The sequence below is a fragment of the Miscanthus floridulus genome, chromosome 5, assembly GCF_019320115.1.
Source record: "Miscanthus floridulus cultivar M001 chromosome 5, ASM1932011v1, whole genome shotgun sequence".
Lineage (NCBI taxonomy): Eukaryota > Viridiplantae > Streptophyta > Magnoliopsida > Poales > Poaceae > Miscanthus > Miscanthus floridulus.
In genome coordinates, this window is record NC_089584.1 from 145,648,716 (window position 1) to 145,664,720 (window position 16,005).

The 16,005-nt window shown below is 46.6% G+C and overlaps 1 protein-coding gene across 2 annotated transcripts; it reads right to left on the bottom strand.

Moving 5' to 3' along the window:
• Positions 1–556: 556 nt before the first annotated feature.
• LOC136451096 (hexokinase-3) lies at positions 557–6,877 on the bottom strand. Of its 2 annotated transcripts, XM_066451838.1 has the most exons (9): positions 6,346–6,875; positions 3,295–3,439; positions 3,045–3,212; positions 2,687–2,761; positions 2,006–2,161; positions 1,808–1,906; positions 1,601–1,728; positions 1,115–1,196; positions 557–1,034 (listed from the first exon to the last, which is right to left on the bottom strand). In XM_066451838.1, exons 1-9 carry the CDS (start codon positions 6,615–6,617, stop codon positions 666–668), a joined length of 1,494 nt encoding a protein of 497 aa, XP_066307935.1. In that variant the 5' UTR covers positions 6,618–6,875; the 3' UTR covers positions 557–665. The 2 variants fall into 2 exon arrangements, with proteins under 2 accessions (XP_066307935.1, XP_066307936.1); XM_066451839.1 differs by lacking the exon at positions 2,687–2,761 and having other exon boundaries at positions 6,346–6,877.
• Between the last annotated feature and the right edge of the window lie 9,128 nt (positions 6,878–16,005).

Below are 16,005 nucleotides of genomic sequence, written 5' to 3' on the forward strand. Positions count from 1 at the left end.
GAACGGGGAACGCGCCGGGTTCCACGGCTATTGGGCTCCGGCTTTTGCCCTTTGGAGCCCGTGGCCCAGGCATGTACCGCCGTGATGGTATGGACCATTTCTCTTATTGGGCTTCTTATTAACTACTCAAGGATCCAGTCCTCTGTTATCTCAGCTCAATACAAGTTGGCATTCTCTTTCTGTGATGCCAGGCCAAGAGATAACAAGCAGCAGAAGAGAAATGTCAGCATTATTGTGGTCACCAACCAGAAATGTCTAATCTGATCTGATTGTTTGATCTTTGATCTCTCGCTAGATGATCCTTCAACTTCAAGGACCAATGCGATGTCTGCATCCAACAGAAAAAAAAAAAAACAATCATTACTGTGGTCATGTAATGTCTCCTTAGCTTGTCATGACATTTTGGCCTGCAAGATCAGTTCATCAGCAACTCAGATTTACAAAGAATCATAATTCCCTTCAAGACTGAAAAAAAGGTAAACCTAGTACACAGCAACGCCTACATCCACAAGGGCAAGGCATAAGAATCATAAGAGCTGAGATAGGAGAACAGGTATTTCTCTGCACAAGACCAGATTTTATATATATGGATATAGATATCAAATAATGTCCCTTTTTACATTTGCACAGAGGGGCTAGCTCCTGTATCACCATCTCCCTTCTCCCTATATAGAACCTTGTTGTCTATTCGACGAATGTACGGCGGCGAGGAGGGCAGCACCAGCCCCAGACCCATCCACTGTCACCCTTAGCGCCACCGTCTGCGCCACCTCCTCCCCCAAGATCTCCACCAGGGCTTCATCTAGGTACTCCCTGAACACTGGGTAGCCCTCATACAGGCCACCCTCGATCGCAACCACCGTCCGCCTCAGCTGCCCTCGCGTTCTCCCGCTTGAAGCCACGCCGCTCCCATCCCGGCCAAGCTTTTTCAGTATCCCGACAATACCAGCGGCAGCTAGGCGGGCAGCTCTTTGGGTGACGATGTCACAGACTTTGACGACTAGCCTTCGAGTTTTCAGAGGAGTGTCCGGTATCTGCAGCAAAATCGTCAAAACCTTCAGTACAGGTTGAAGGAACACACATGTTTGACTTCATGGAGATCAGGAAAGCTGACCTTCAGATGTTCTTGCAATATCCTTCTGACTTCGCTCAGATCTGGTGAATCGTCCTTGCGAATTGCAGCCAGAAGTGGTGTGCTGGAACACAAACAAAAACATATACTGAAGTATTAGCAATAGCTTTTGCCCACAAGCTTTAGTTCTAGGTAATAAGCCATGTGATTTTGCCTTTTACAAGCTCAATGACGCATCAACATGAAACATTGTACAATAATACTAATATGCATAGCTGAGCAGGAAGGTTTCCACGTACTCATAAAAAAAGAAAAGGACCAGGTACTTAACATAGGGAGGCATGAATCTAAAGATGCAGAACACAACATAGAGTACTGCATCGATCTACTGCATTGGTAGAAAATAGCAGATCAGAGCTATACTGAGAGTAACCCGATACTAACTAGGTTCCCTTTGAAAGATTCTACTTCCCCTTTTCTACAACACAAAATTTGGAATAAGCAAAGCATATAGCAAGCTTAAGGTACCTCAATGTGAAGGGGGTAGAAAGATTATAAGCAGCATCGCCAAAAACATCTGATTCTAGAGCCATGCGATGCAGCACCAGCCTTGCAATTTCCCCAAGATAAATCCCAGAGATCATTTTCTCAAACCCCTGCATCAATGTCAAATTTGTTCAGCAATACTAACAAAAGGTACAACTATTCCATAAAATATTTTACACAAAGTGTCACCTGATCATTGCGATTTTGCGTCTCATCATCAAGGGAGATGTCATAAGGAGTTCTTGGCAAATGCGATGACCAGAAATTGCCCCATTCCATGTTTACTACCTGATGAATTGAACATTTCAATAATTACATCTTTTGTCCACAGGGAAAAACGATGATATTGACAATTTGAGTACAGAACAAAGCAGCAAGAGAATATACCATGCCACCGGAGTTTGTAAGAAGACCCTGACATTTAATAATTGCATCAGTGCGTTCAATATAGCAAGCATTGGTGCCAGCACCGATGATCACAGCAGCCACTGTATCCTCATCATAATAATGTCCTAGAGCTAATGTCCCCACGGTGTCGTTCACCTAAGTAGAAAAATTGAAGGTAAGTATTTAAAAGGTGTTAATGCTACACGATGACTAAAAAGCAATAAGCATAGAAGAATATACTAGTTGAGAATATTATCTTGCTAGCCCATAGAAATTGCTTGGTGAAGCAAATTTGTGAGACCAAAACTAAACAATCCGAAGGAACTTTGATACCATAGGAAAGGCTGGCATCAGGAAAAGGTTTAAAAGTGCACAAGTAACAGATTTTACAAGCACTGACACAGCTATCAACTAACTCTAATGAAACATAGAACCTGCCCAGCTAGGAGATGGTCACTGTGTTGCCTTCTCAAAATTAACTAGGCATGGCAACTGGAGCAACGATCATGCTTCTCATGCATTGATTGGCGCTAATTTAAGTTTTAGACAAGGGCACCCATGTTATAGTGCACAGAACACTAAATAAGTTCCATATTAACCAATGTGTAAAAGAGGCTTGCCAAATGGAATGAGAAGATGGCAAGCACCATTTTACAGTGCTAATAGTAGGCAACAACCTACCAGTGCAGTAACTCGCACATTTAGTCCACTCCTAGCAAGAGCTTCGTTTAAGCATTGAGCCACATCTTTCCCAACCTGAAATCCCATATCAGAAAGCGTATAAAAATTAGAAGCATAAACTTATCGCAAAAATGATATACACCAAAACAAGGCATTGTGTGTTTCCTATTATGCAAAGTTACATGTCCGTACCAATTTTCATGTGCATCACAAGTTGCATTCTCCATAAATAATAATTTATGTTACAAAAACAACGCTAGCAAAGTGCCAATCATTTATCAGCACAATAATTTGTGATTAACAAATTAAATGGCATGTTCTGAACATCTGATCTAGTCTAGTGATAAGTGTCCCTTACCGCATCTTCAATGAAAAAACCTTTGGTCCACCTAATTAATGACCCTGAAGACACTGAAGTTTGTCTAACTGGGAAAGAAAATGTGAAACCAAGCACCCTTTGTTCATCTTTCCCATCTTCTGTTTCTACAAATTCCTTTAAGGTCATGGCAACAAAGTTGAATAGCTCCTGCGGTTAAACAAGAAATCAGAGACCCATACTAAAAGCATATTAATATTAGAAAATGGAAACTACATGAAATAACAAGCACCTCAATTGTACCCTTGGTCAATTCCTCAGGGATTGTTACTTCAACCTTCCGGCTGGTGACCACAGACCCAGCACCAACTTCAACTCTCAACACTCTAAAGTTTGTTCCTCCAAGATCGATGGAATAATATGTGCCTTGTTCATTTCTGTTAAAGGTACACAATATAACTTAGTGTGGTCATACTGATGAGAAAAGTAAAGCAACATAAATCGCTCTGACATAACCATAGAACATTTAATGCATGACAGCATTATATGTGTTAGAAAGGATGACAAGTTCTTCTGGGAGAATGATGCAATTCCCTCTTTTAACTCTATGACTATGCGCTACGCAGCTTTCCTCTCCTCAATCCAATGCCTAAGAAACGCTAAATTTCTTCCAATCAGTTTTGTTGAAATAGCATAGAACATTTTTTCCTTACAACAATTAACCAACTTAGTAACTTACCCACAAAAAAACAATTCACACTAGTGAAGCAGAAAATCCAAGCTTCCACCATACAATACAAGCAAATCGTGCAAGACAACAGTAGCCATTCATGCATGAAATGACAAGCAACGGACGTGAGCAGTTGCCACTACCTGGCCAACGGTGCATACCAAAACACGACAAACCACACATCGACACAATGCCAGCTCAAAACCAACTTCATGGACGCATCTCTCTTGTGTGTGCTCTAACGGCTAGCACATCTCATTTGTGAGTGCTCCAACGGCTAGCCAAACGACACCACCATGCCAACTCAAATCCAACTCCATGGACGTGTCTCTCTTGTGTGCTGTAATGGCTAGCGCATCTCATTTGTGAGCGCTCTAACGGCTAGCCAGAAGACACCACCATGCCAGCTCAAATCCAAATCCATGGGCGTCTCTCTTGTGTGTTGTGTGTGCTCTAACGGCTTGCGCATCTCATTTGTTAGTGCACTAACGGCTAGCCAGACTGACACCACCAAGCCAGCTCAAAGCCCACTCCATGAATGCACCTCTCTTGTGTGAGCAATATTGGCCTCCATGAGCGCTCTAACGGCTAGCGCACCTCACTTGTGAATGCTCTAACAGCACATACCACTCCACACCTTTTCACAATGCCTGCGTAATTTAGCTATTTTCATCCAACACGCCAGCAGCGATTGCATCAAGGATGGCTAAAGCACTGCCTAACAGTTTGAGGACAATCTCACAGAGACACAAATGACACATGCACACTAAGATTGTACAAGGGTCATTGAATTCCAATGTAAAGTTGGACAGCTCAGCTCATATGGTAAGCTAATGAAAAGAATAATAGGAAAGGCTGTCTTACAATGTTGCACAATTAAATATCTAAATATAGAAACAGAAATGCTATACAACACACGTGTTTTAGCAAAAAAAAAAACACATGGATTTTTTTTTATCTCTCTCCCTCTCTCTCTCTCACCGGTGACCACCGGCGCCGGCGACGGCGACCGGCGAGCTCGCCCCAGCGCCCGCGCCCGTGCCGGCCATGTGTATCCCATATGTCACGCAGATTGTTCTACTGTCATGCTAAGCTGTTGCAAGGGCGGCTACCCAAAACAATACAATGAACTTTGACAGCTGCTGCAGATCAGTAGAGTAGAAATAAAACAGACTGCGTGTCAGAACAAAACCACGCGGCTTCATGTTTCATTTGGCCTTCAAATCCCGATTGTTTAGCTTGGTATCAGATGGACTGTGAACAGCACAAGCATCCAGCCTTGAACAAGCAACAGTAGAGCATCCCCATCGAGTGGAACACAAACGTTTCAGCATTAGGGCTCGCCATCATCTGTCACCAGATATTCTTGCACACCGAAAGGTGGTGCCTCCCCTAGCAATGATTCCCGTCTGACAGAGAACGCCCCAGGCCGCAATGCCATTGTGGAATACAACCTGGCGCCTGTGAAACCCAATGCCGGACGCATAAAAGCGTATAGGCAGATTCATGTCCCAAGATGCCGAGTTCCGGACACCAAAACCCTCCATGAATGCAAGCGTCAACCCAACAGGGCTTGCCCCAGGTGGCACAAGGGCCACATGAGAAATTCCTGCCATCTTCCGAGATTAATGTTCTGAGCCCCGGAGCTGCACCGGCACAACGGTGTAGCGCTGCAGTGCAGGCGGCATCACGCATCTGGACTGTTCAAACCCACCGGAGAGCGGCCGATGAAAGACTAGACGCGAGGCCACAACTCCGGCAGGCGGAGAAGAACATCGTCCTGTCTCATTCCAACAAAGATGGATGGCAAACTTTTATGACGTCGTGTTTGCGGGAATTCCACGAGGAAAATCTACCGAGGTGTGTGCGGCATTATTCGGAATCGAATAAAGATGGCGACTTTATATAGGAATATAATATATGAGCAAAAGTAACGGCCCAAATTCGCGCACTGTAGGACGAACACATCAGAAAAGCAGGAACCCAAATTTGTTCACCATTGCATTGCACAGCATCGCCTCGCCCGACAAGAACAGGGAGATGAGTGTCAAGGATCCTCAACTTAGCATCGACACGACTAGTCCGACGCACGCTCAATGCACGCCGCATTGGGCGCTAGATAAGTTGGAAATGGGCGTCCTACCATGCCGCCGCTTTAAACCAAAACAAACCAATCAGAAAAGTTAAGCGGCGAAAAAAACCGAATCCGTACGCGTCGCATTTCGCACGGACGCCCAAGTGAACGCGAGAAATGCGCGTCGCTCCACACCAGCCGGGAAGGCAGAGGAAGCAGCAGGAGGAACCAAGGAAAAGAAATCACATTTGCGTCCGCAAAGACACAGCGGAGTAAACATCGAAGCCGAGCAAGACGGCGAGATGCAACGGTATGATCCAACTACCAGCATGTCAGTCAGTTACGAGAAAAAAAAAAGACAGCTTTATTTTGTGTGCGTTCTAATCAAGAATCAGGGGGAAAAAAGAAGGGGGGCGAAAGAAAAGGGCGCTTCAAATCAGGGAATCGCGAGGCCGCGCATGGCGGAAGGCAACGGCCTGCCGCAGACAGGCAGGCGGGCAGTGAGGAGGGTGAGGGAGGCGGAGGTGTGCCGTACGTACCCGGCGGGGAGCGCGTCGACGAAGGTGAGCAGCATCTTGAGCTTGCTGCCGCCGTCGGAGGCAAGGCCGGCATGCATCTCGACGACCATGGCGTCGACGACCTGGCGCAGGCGCGGCGTCGGCGTGGCGCAGCCGTCCTCGAACTCCCTGAGCAGCGCGACGACGCGGCGCCAGCGCGCCCGCGCCGACGCCCTGCGCGCCACCAGCGCGGCGGCGATCGCGCACGTGGCGGCCGCGCAGCCCGCCGCCACGCCGAGCCCGACCCGCCCCATCCCCCCGGGCCCCGGCTCCAGGCGCGCGGCGGCGATCACAGCATCCCAGCGCGCGCGCGGTCGCTCGCTCGTTCCCTCGCCTGGTGGGTGGCCCGCGCGCGTGGCCCGGGACGCGGCGCCCTGCCGGCGGCGCGCCGCGCGCGTCGGAATGGCGGGCGAATGGGACCGGCGCGGGCGGGATGGAACAGAGCGGCGCGACGCCGAGAGGGTGGGGGGGAGGGGCGGCTAGCAGTGGGGAAAGGAGAGAGAAGGGGAGGGGAAGCGAGACGAGAGCGAGGGGGAGAAATAGAAATAGGGGGAGCAAGAGCGTGGCCTGGGGCTGGCCTTGCTCTTTTTATTCTGCCGGGCTTCTTGCGATTTCGCCCTCCACGTTCCGTCATATTCTGCTCCAGGCCAGGCCACGCCAGCCAGCGAGCCGGTCTCTGCCTCTGCATTTCGTATGTGAAATGCTCTTTTTCTCCCCGGCTTTGACCTGCTCGAGTGTAGCCGTGTAGGAGTACTTCCGTCCGTCCGTCCCTCTGCTTTTTTTTTGTTTAAAACAAAGCCACATGCACTGGAAACGCGTGCTGCTGTTGTATACATACAGTAGTATATGGTTGAATTCTGCGTTTGGGTTTTGTCACGCTCGACGCCCGTCCAAACAAAATTCATCCTTGTGGATTTGCTCCTGTACGTGGCGTTGGCAACAAATGCCACGAATTTTAAAAGTTGATGGTGTATTTCAGCTCGCGAGCGATGCGAATTTAGGGCGCGTTTAGATCCAAAAATTTTTGGGTTTTGGCTACTGTAGCACTTTCGTTGTTATTTGGCAATTAGTGTCTAATTATGGACTAATTAGGTTCGAAAGTTTCGTCTCGCGATTTCTCGGTGAACTGTGTAATTAGTTTTTTTTCGTCTATATTTAGTACTCCATGCATGTGCCGCAAAATTCGATGTGACGGATACTGCGCAAATTTTTTTGGTTTTTGGGTGAGAACTAAACGGGGCCTTATCTTGGATATATGCTCCACGAAGGAGCAGTGAAGTGAACACCAGCAGCAGCAACGTGTTCACTTCACGCAAGGCTGGACAGGGATGGATGCCGCTGGGACGGATTCAAATCAAACCAAATAAATACGCCACGGCCTCTCCCTTTTGTTTTGGTTCTCTCCCGCCTCCCCCCGAGTTCACGTGCTTTTTCCACTAGCTTAACGTTCACGTGTTCTCCTCAGGCCTCACGAAATGTGATTGGGCAAAATATATACTACTGCTAAGCACTCGTACTACTACGTCAATGGCGATGGCGAGTGTGGGTCAGCAAGCAAAGTGATGCAGAGTGTGTGTCAGCAAGCAATGCGACTGGCAACAGAGGGTGGAGTCGCCGGGTCAACTTAACCAAATCGGCGTGCGGGCCGGCGGCGGCGGCGCAGTCAATCACCAAGCGGGCGCGCCATTGGCGACGGGAAATTGCAGACGAGGCCAGGCCCCCAAAAGGCCAAAAGGCCAAAAGGCGAGGAGGAGGACTGGACTAGCCTAGTAGTAGCAACTACTCCGTAGTAGCCTAGTAACAGTAGAGTAATCCCGATCTTCCATGCGCTCCGGCGGCTTTGCCAATATTTTACGCGAGAAAGGAGGGGGGACGGCGGGGGCTTTCGGCCGTTGCGAGCGGCGTTGGTGCGGGTGCGGGCGCGGGCGTCAAGTGCAGCGCGAGCGAAGGCGGGCCAGCCGCCACCCGCCACCCGCCAGCTGGGCAGCTGCGGTGGACGTGAACCGGCAGGCGGGCAGAGGCCAGCGCGGCTCGGCGCGGCGGTGGCGTGGTGAGCGTGGGCGTGGGCGGCACGGGCGAAAAGACGCGGGCGCCCTCCTGCCTGCGCTGCGTGATATGATGGGCGCGGGGTGGGGCGGCGCCTTTGCTTGTTTGACCTCGGGCGGGAGCTCGGGGCCAGGCGCCGATAGCGACTCGGCCACTCCACCACCCAGTTGGGTCTGGGCAGTTCGGTTGGCGCGCGCCGGGCTGGGCCGGGCCGGCAACGCCCATGGGGTGGTTCCTGGGCTCCTGGCTTGGCTGACGACCCGGGCGGTCAGCGGCGGCAGCTTTGACCGGGAGGGACCAGACCAGGCTAGCGTAGCAGGCGGCAGCCGCAGCTCGCCTCCCGCCGGGTCGTACGGGGAGTAGGAGTAGATGGTGGCAGAAATGAATCGGCCGGGCAGGCCGGCGCGTGTGTGTGTCTCTGCTCTGGCCGGGCCTGCTGGCGTCTGCCGTCGCCTGCGTCCGCGTGAAAATTTGTGTCGAATGTTAAGCTTCGCCATCACCATCATTAGGCCTACTAGGCTACTACTCCTAGTGCACCACTAGTCCTACGACGGCAGCGGAGCTACGGGGTATTCTACTTATGCACTGGCATACGTGCAGATCCAGCATGTATTGGAATATATATATTGTATTTGAAAAACAAAACAAAACAAAAGAACACTTACCTATAGGCTGGAGAACCGAAAACGAACGCAACGTTAGCAGTCCAGCTTTATCGAGATGGCCTTTGCAGCTTTGCTGCTTTTCTCTAGGGTCCAGAGCCATGCGCCCAGAGTCACACGGACGGAAGATCCAAGACCCCACGTCCTGTCGTGGTGACACCTTGGCAAGTCCTGACAACTAACGCGGTGACGCCTTGGCTTCTAGAATCCAACGCACCATCTGCCATCATCCATTCATCTACTGCAAGTTTGGAGCTAGGGAGCTCGGTTGTTGCCGGCTAGCTGCGCGTGCATGGCTAACAAGCAAAGGCGACTGTTTGGGACACCAAGACGTAATTCAGTCTTTGCCCTTTTCTCTTCTTTTTCATGTAGAAAAATCTTGTCTACTTTCATTACTAGCAACATTGAGTCATCCCTACGTTGCAAGTTTTACCACAACTACTAAATTACTATTACCAAATTATGTTCCAAATTTAACTATTATTACTGAATTACGTTGCCAATTTTACTACCGTTACCAAATTGCTAAATGATTTGCCGAATTATATAGAATTTTTTTTGGACAGCATACCCTGAGATAAAATCTTAGATTCGCCACTGCACGGCAGTGTGCCAGTATGGCACCTCTGCCTGCTATACTTGCACTCGTCGTACCCATGCTACCACTGCAGCGTTTGTACTGCAGTATCGGAAACAAATCCGTTCGTCGGCTCCCGTCTCCCCGGAACCCAACCCAAGGGAACGCGGACGCCGACGCGGGAGGAGGACGGCGGACCGGATCCACGGAAAGCGAAGCGGATCGATCCCGCCCGCGAACCGCAGCCGCCCGCCCGCCCGCGCGGCACGTGATGACCAGCAGCAGGCTCGCCTCACCGCCGCCCCCAGGGCACGTTGCGTCCGCGGGCTATTAATTGCGCCCGGCACTGTCGCGTGAGGAGCACCTGCGCCGCTGCACGCGGGTGGACGGACGGACGGACGGCTGGGCAGCCGTGCATGCCATTGCCGCTTGCGCTTGCCCAATGCCGTTGCCAACTTGAGCGAGCCAGCGGCATGCCTTGGCAGTTGGCACCTTGCCGTTGCCGGCCCTCCTCATTTACAGTTAGCTGCAGTGCAGGCACGCGCCGCGCTGCCGCTGCCCGCTGCTCTGCCTGGCACGCAGCACGCAGGCAGGGGCTGTCCGCCTGTCCGTCCAGACTCCAGCGTCGCAGAAACATGGCCTGCCCCTTCCCCGGCTATAATACGGAGGCGGAACGTGCTCGTCCTACGGCGATTCATCATTAAGTAAAGCTTAGCTTGCGGTTCAAAATGGACGCCACAACGGGCCGTGCACGCACGAGCACGGCTTGTTGGGCTAAGCTGCGAAAACCGTGGGAGCCTAGGGCTCTCGCTGCAAATTCTACTCTTACTAGAAGAGAAGAAAGAGGGGCGAGGCGCTGACAGGTGGGTTCGCGGTGAGGTCGACCGCCCCACCGAGAAGACCGACCGAACCGAAGAAAGAAGGCGATGCTCTTGTCTCGTGTCTCCTTTTGTTTACTTTCGTTAGACCGCTTCGCGATTGCTCGCTGGCCAGCCACAAGTACCACGGCGGAAATAAGACCAATGATTTTGTCCGGGGGTTTTCTGCGCTTTTTCCTCTAGTACTCTACACATTCCCGTGGTTGTGTTTGTGGCTGCTGCTGCTGCCATCACATGAGTGACATAACTGCTGAGATCACGCGCTCTCTCCACCTCTCCTCACTCCACTTCAAAACCATATGTGCATGCCTACGGTATGTATGTATGTATGTATTCCGCGACATGAGCAGGTCGCACGCACGCACGCACGACCACACTGCGTAGCAGCTGCTCATTGCGGCGAGACCGCGAGACGAGCGTGGTTAGCGCGGATAACAAAAACTAGCTGGTGTCTGTTTAGTTCCTAAAATTTTGTAAATTTTTTCAAGATTTCTCGTCATATCGAATCTTTGAACGTATGCATGAAGCATTAAATATAAATAAAAAATAAAACTAATTATACAGTTTAGACGAAATTCACGAGACGAATCTTTTAAGCCTAATTAGACTATAATTAAACACTAATTACCAAATAACAACGAAAAGTGCTACAGTGCCATTTAAAAAAATCGCCAACTACACAAGGCCCTACTATCGGCAATTTAAAGTCCGAGCTGACTGCATTGTGTAGGTTATCCCTTGTCGTTTCGAGCGGAGGCGCATGCACGGGAAGCACCAAGCGCGTGTTTAGTTTCACGAAGTTGGAAGTTGAAACTACTGTAGTACTTTCGTTTTTATTTGGTAATTAGTGTTCAATCATGCACTAATTAGGCTCAAAACGTTCGTCTCGTAATTTCCCACCAAACTGTGGAATTAGTTTTTTTTCGTCTATATTTAATGCTCCATGCACGAACCGCAAACATTCGATGTGATAGGTACTGTAGCACTTTTTGAGAATTTGGAGTGGAACTAAACAAGGCGCAAGAGGGGAATCATGCTGACGAGCTGTCAGTGCAATACAGTACAGTGCTGGGAGCCTGGGAATGGACATGCAGCCTCTTCGGCTGGGGCTGAAACGATCGTATACGATCGTGGATTATTACTGCTGACTGGTTTGGTGTGAGAGAAAAATACTATTCTGACTGAAAATTTACGATCGTTTACGACCACGCGAACAGACCGATGGACATGGAGGGCATAATTAGCTCCTGGTAGCTGTGTGGTGGTGTTGTTTTTTTTCTTTTTTAACAAGGGGTCTGTGTGTTGTTGAAGCCGCATCTGCTGATCTGCATGCATGCAAAGACCCAAGACCGGTCAAGTGTTGCGTGCGCGCGGGTGGTCAAAAGGGCGGAAGAAGAATCTCTGATCGAGACCGTTGTTATTTGTTAAAAGCTCCATGGCCACGAGGATTAACGAACTTTGGCGCCCCAGAGGAATGAATAGCACCACCACGCGCCGCCTTTTCATTTGCCGACACAGAATAATGGAACCGTGTCTATCATCTGTGCAGCCTGTGGTACGTGTTGTTCTTTCCTTTTCGCTTCTTCGCTCCCCCTTTTCCGCTGCATACCCCCCTCGGAAGACATTTGACACGGGCCGGCGGCACGCCGATCGCGCATCATGCACCGTGAACATCTTCGTCCTATGATATAAGGTGCCCTAGAAATTCGATGGCACGTTTTAACGGTCAAGCAGTTGATGCATATGACCCTTTTTTTAAATAGGACCACAGCTTGACCAAATTTAAAAGAAGTGTACCTGCCATGTGGACATACAATTTTTTTAGAAATCACAAATCAAGCCTAAAAATAGCAAAAAAATCCAGAGAGGCCTCCACCAGTCAGTTACAAGTTACACGGTTTTTCGCACAGAAATACAGGGACGTAGCGTGTAGCTCTTCAAACCACTCCACCCCAAAGTCAATTGTGATTTGGTGGATGATATTTTTCCATTCTATTGGCTTTTGTAGATATTGTAATGAATATTTGAGGCCCTAAATTAATTTAAATGAAAAAATTTCGGACTCATTTGATTTATTGATGCACAATTTGTTTTATTTTCCCTTGCATCCTTCATTTTTTATTTCCCTTGCATCTTTCATTTTTTGTGTGCTCCTTTCTTGTTTCTTGAACTACTGCTTGTATTGACATCAGCTTTTAGTTTAATCAATTTTCTATAGGGGTGCAAACCCCTCTAGTTTTTTCAAAAAAAAAATGGAAAAGTCGTTAACTACGAAGTTATAGACATCTCATCAGGATCAACAACTTCGCTTCTCGTTATTTATCCATCCCGAGATCAACTGAAATAGAATTTCTTCTTTTAGGCTAGTTGCAGGCGGTATTGTAATGAACATGAGGCAATAAACAAATTCAAATAAAAAAGTTTCAACTAGATCAGAGTTAGTTTAGAGTATTTCAAAATTATAAAATTTAAGATATAAGAACTTCAAATACAATTTTAGGACGATACATGATTTCAAATAAAAATTTTGTTAACTATATCTCATGAGCAAACAATTAATCTAATCATTTTTCAATCCAAGGTTATTTTGAAACAAAAATTCTCCTTTTAGACCAGTTGCCACTAGTATCATTATGAATATTTGAGGCCTTAGACAAATTAAAATAAGAAGTTAAGATCTACAACTTTGGTTTTGGTTATTTCTCTATCCAAGTTTGTCTAATAATTTAAAAAATAAATTTTAAATATGAGAACTTTAAACATAATTTTGGGATCGTATATGATTTCAAATGAAAACAAGCTCCAATACAAAGTTATGGATCTCGATAAAGTTCATCTTCATTAACCTTGACCTGGAAAGGTTATTAGTTTACTATGTTGCACCATGGTAATCAGAAGCTGGTTCGTAATATAAACCCACGGTTAAAATGGGGGGCATTTATCACCGCTAGGTTGTGGCACGGAGTGGCAGAGATGATGGACTTTCATCGCCGGCTTGTGTTCCCAACTAACGTTGATAATCGTCCCATTTTTCACGGTCAAATGTGAAAATCATTTGCACCAACTGTTTGTATTATGAACTGGAGGTAGAAAATATTAATATTTTTTTTGTTCAAACTAGCCGTGAAAATTATTTTCGTAGTAGTGAAATAACACGACGATATATATCATAGAAGCGCGTTGCATGTTTCTTTAAACTCTTCTCCTTAATACAATGATACGCAAATCTTTTGTGTATTCGAGAAAAAAAATATCATGAAGTCCAAAAATAGTACTATATATACAAAGAAGACCGCTGATATCTATATGGGTGTGAACAGGGAGCAACACGTGTGGGACCTAACGGAGGCCCTTCGATTAACAGATGAAACAAAACTACACATTGAAACTAATTAATTTTATTCTGAGGTGGTGCCACATATGAATTATTCTGCCCCTTCTCAATTGACCAGCTATCCTGTGTTATTATTATTATTTATTTATTAGTATAACCGCGCAGAGAGACATGGGCTCTGAGACAGAGAACAACTGTTGCGGAGGAGCATGTGTGTTTACGTGAATAGTTGAAGTTGTTGCAAAGGCCAAAGGGATTTATTAGAATACTTTGACTATTCAACGAGAATTCGTTAGTGACCTTTCGCAGTCAAGAAAGCCACACAGGCGCGCGCGCGCGCACACACTCTTCAGCCAGTCCTATCTCTGCTTATGTTGCGTTGCCTGTATGTTTCCAAGGAGATCCCAACTCGATTCCATCCCAAAGATTTTGGGGGGACCAGTGACGGCCAACTCATTTTCCGGCTAGGACTGGTCGGAGCCAGTGGCAAGGCGGCTATTTCGACGGGGCAAAACCGGGAACGGAGATTTGGGGCGGCGAGGGGGAGCGAAATATAAAGAATGAGGGAGTGGGCCCGGCGCATAGTCAAGTGTGTGGGACAGTGGGACTCGTGCCTCGTGGGTAGGAATGAAAACCGTACCGATATTTTTCGATCGTATTCGAAATCGAATCTGTTTAGAGGGGTTGAGATCTGTCCCTATCCAAGTCTGGATATCTAACATCTGATACCGTATCCATATCCGAATAATCAAATCGCATATTTATGATGTCGATATCCAATCGTATCATATCCAACATAGTTGACACTATCCATATTCAAATCCGAATCCGAACAAAAATATGAAAACAAATATAATATAGGTGATATCCATCCGTATCCGATCCGTTTTCATCTCTGCTGGGAGGGGAGACAGCGCGGCTACAGTTCTGGACAAGAAACAAAAGGCGTGGCAGGCCACCTGCGTGGACGCAGTCCGTAGCCCAGGTAGTAGTAGCCCTTTCCCTTGCCATGGTCGACACCGCACCATGGCTTACTGCGAACCAAGGTACCGGTAGTCCGCCAATCTTTCCCCAATACTATATTATGATAGCCAACTATTAATTTTGTAAATATTAAAAAAATAGCTACTTCATCCGTCCCCAAATAACCAATCGTAAAATCCGTGCAAGTCAAATTATCTTAAATTTTACTAACTTTATAAAAAAAGTAACAAGATCTATGACATAAATAAGCATATTATAAAAATATATTCTATAAACCGTGATGGGTATTTGTAGAAATTCAGTCAAAGTTTAAAATTTTTGACATAAGGCAACCGTATGAATCTATTTATTTAATGACAGAGGAGCAGAACCCGGTATATGTTTCCCACTATCAACATAAAAGGTGGATTCCGTGAGTGTATACGAAAAAATATGACTGAAAAGTAAAAGTTGTGGTGGTCCATAAAAATATATATTAAAAAATATTAATATTTATGGTACATAATTAGTATTATTGGAAAGATCTTTGAATCTAGTTTTTAATAAATTTATTTGAAGATACAAATGTTGCACGTATTTTCTACAAATCGAGTCAAACTTATGACACGTATATGAACAACGACAGTTATTTAGGGACGGAGGGAGTAGCTACCCTATGAAACTATCCAACGAGACACTGTTTTCATTCACTAGTAAAGCTAATGCAGCACTCTTGGTAATTGTGAGTTAAAACTCTACCGTGACGTGACTAGCCGTAGATTTATTTGTTATAGCAAATTCGGTGTTAAGTTGTTGACTTCATATGGGCGCTCATGTTTTTCCTAAAACAAGTGTCGTTCTTACTTTTTAAAACGTCAAACATTTTTTTTACTTTGACTAAATATATACAAGAAAATCACTAATGTTTATGATACATAATAAGTACTATTAAATTAATTGTTAAATATATTTTTTATAGTAAACTTTTCTGTAGATACAACTATTGCTAATGTTTTTTTTTATAAATCTAATTAAAGTTAAGATATTTTTTGATAGAGAAAAGTTAAGAAGTTCAACATGCACAGAACGTAAGCGACACTAATTTTGGAATGGAGGGTCTATGTGTTATAAGATTTAACATCGTTAAATCTAAAAATCTACTGTGTATTTCTTTAAAAAAAA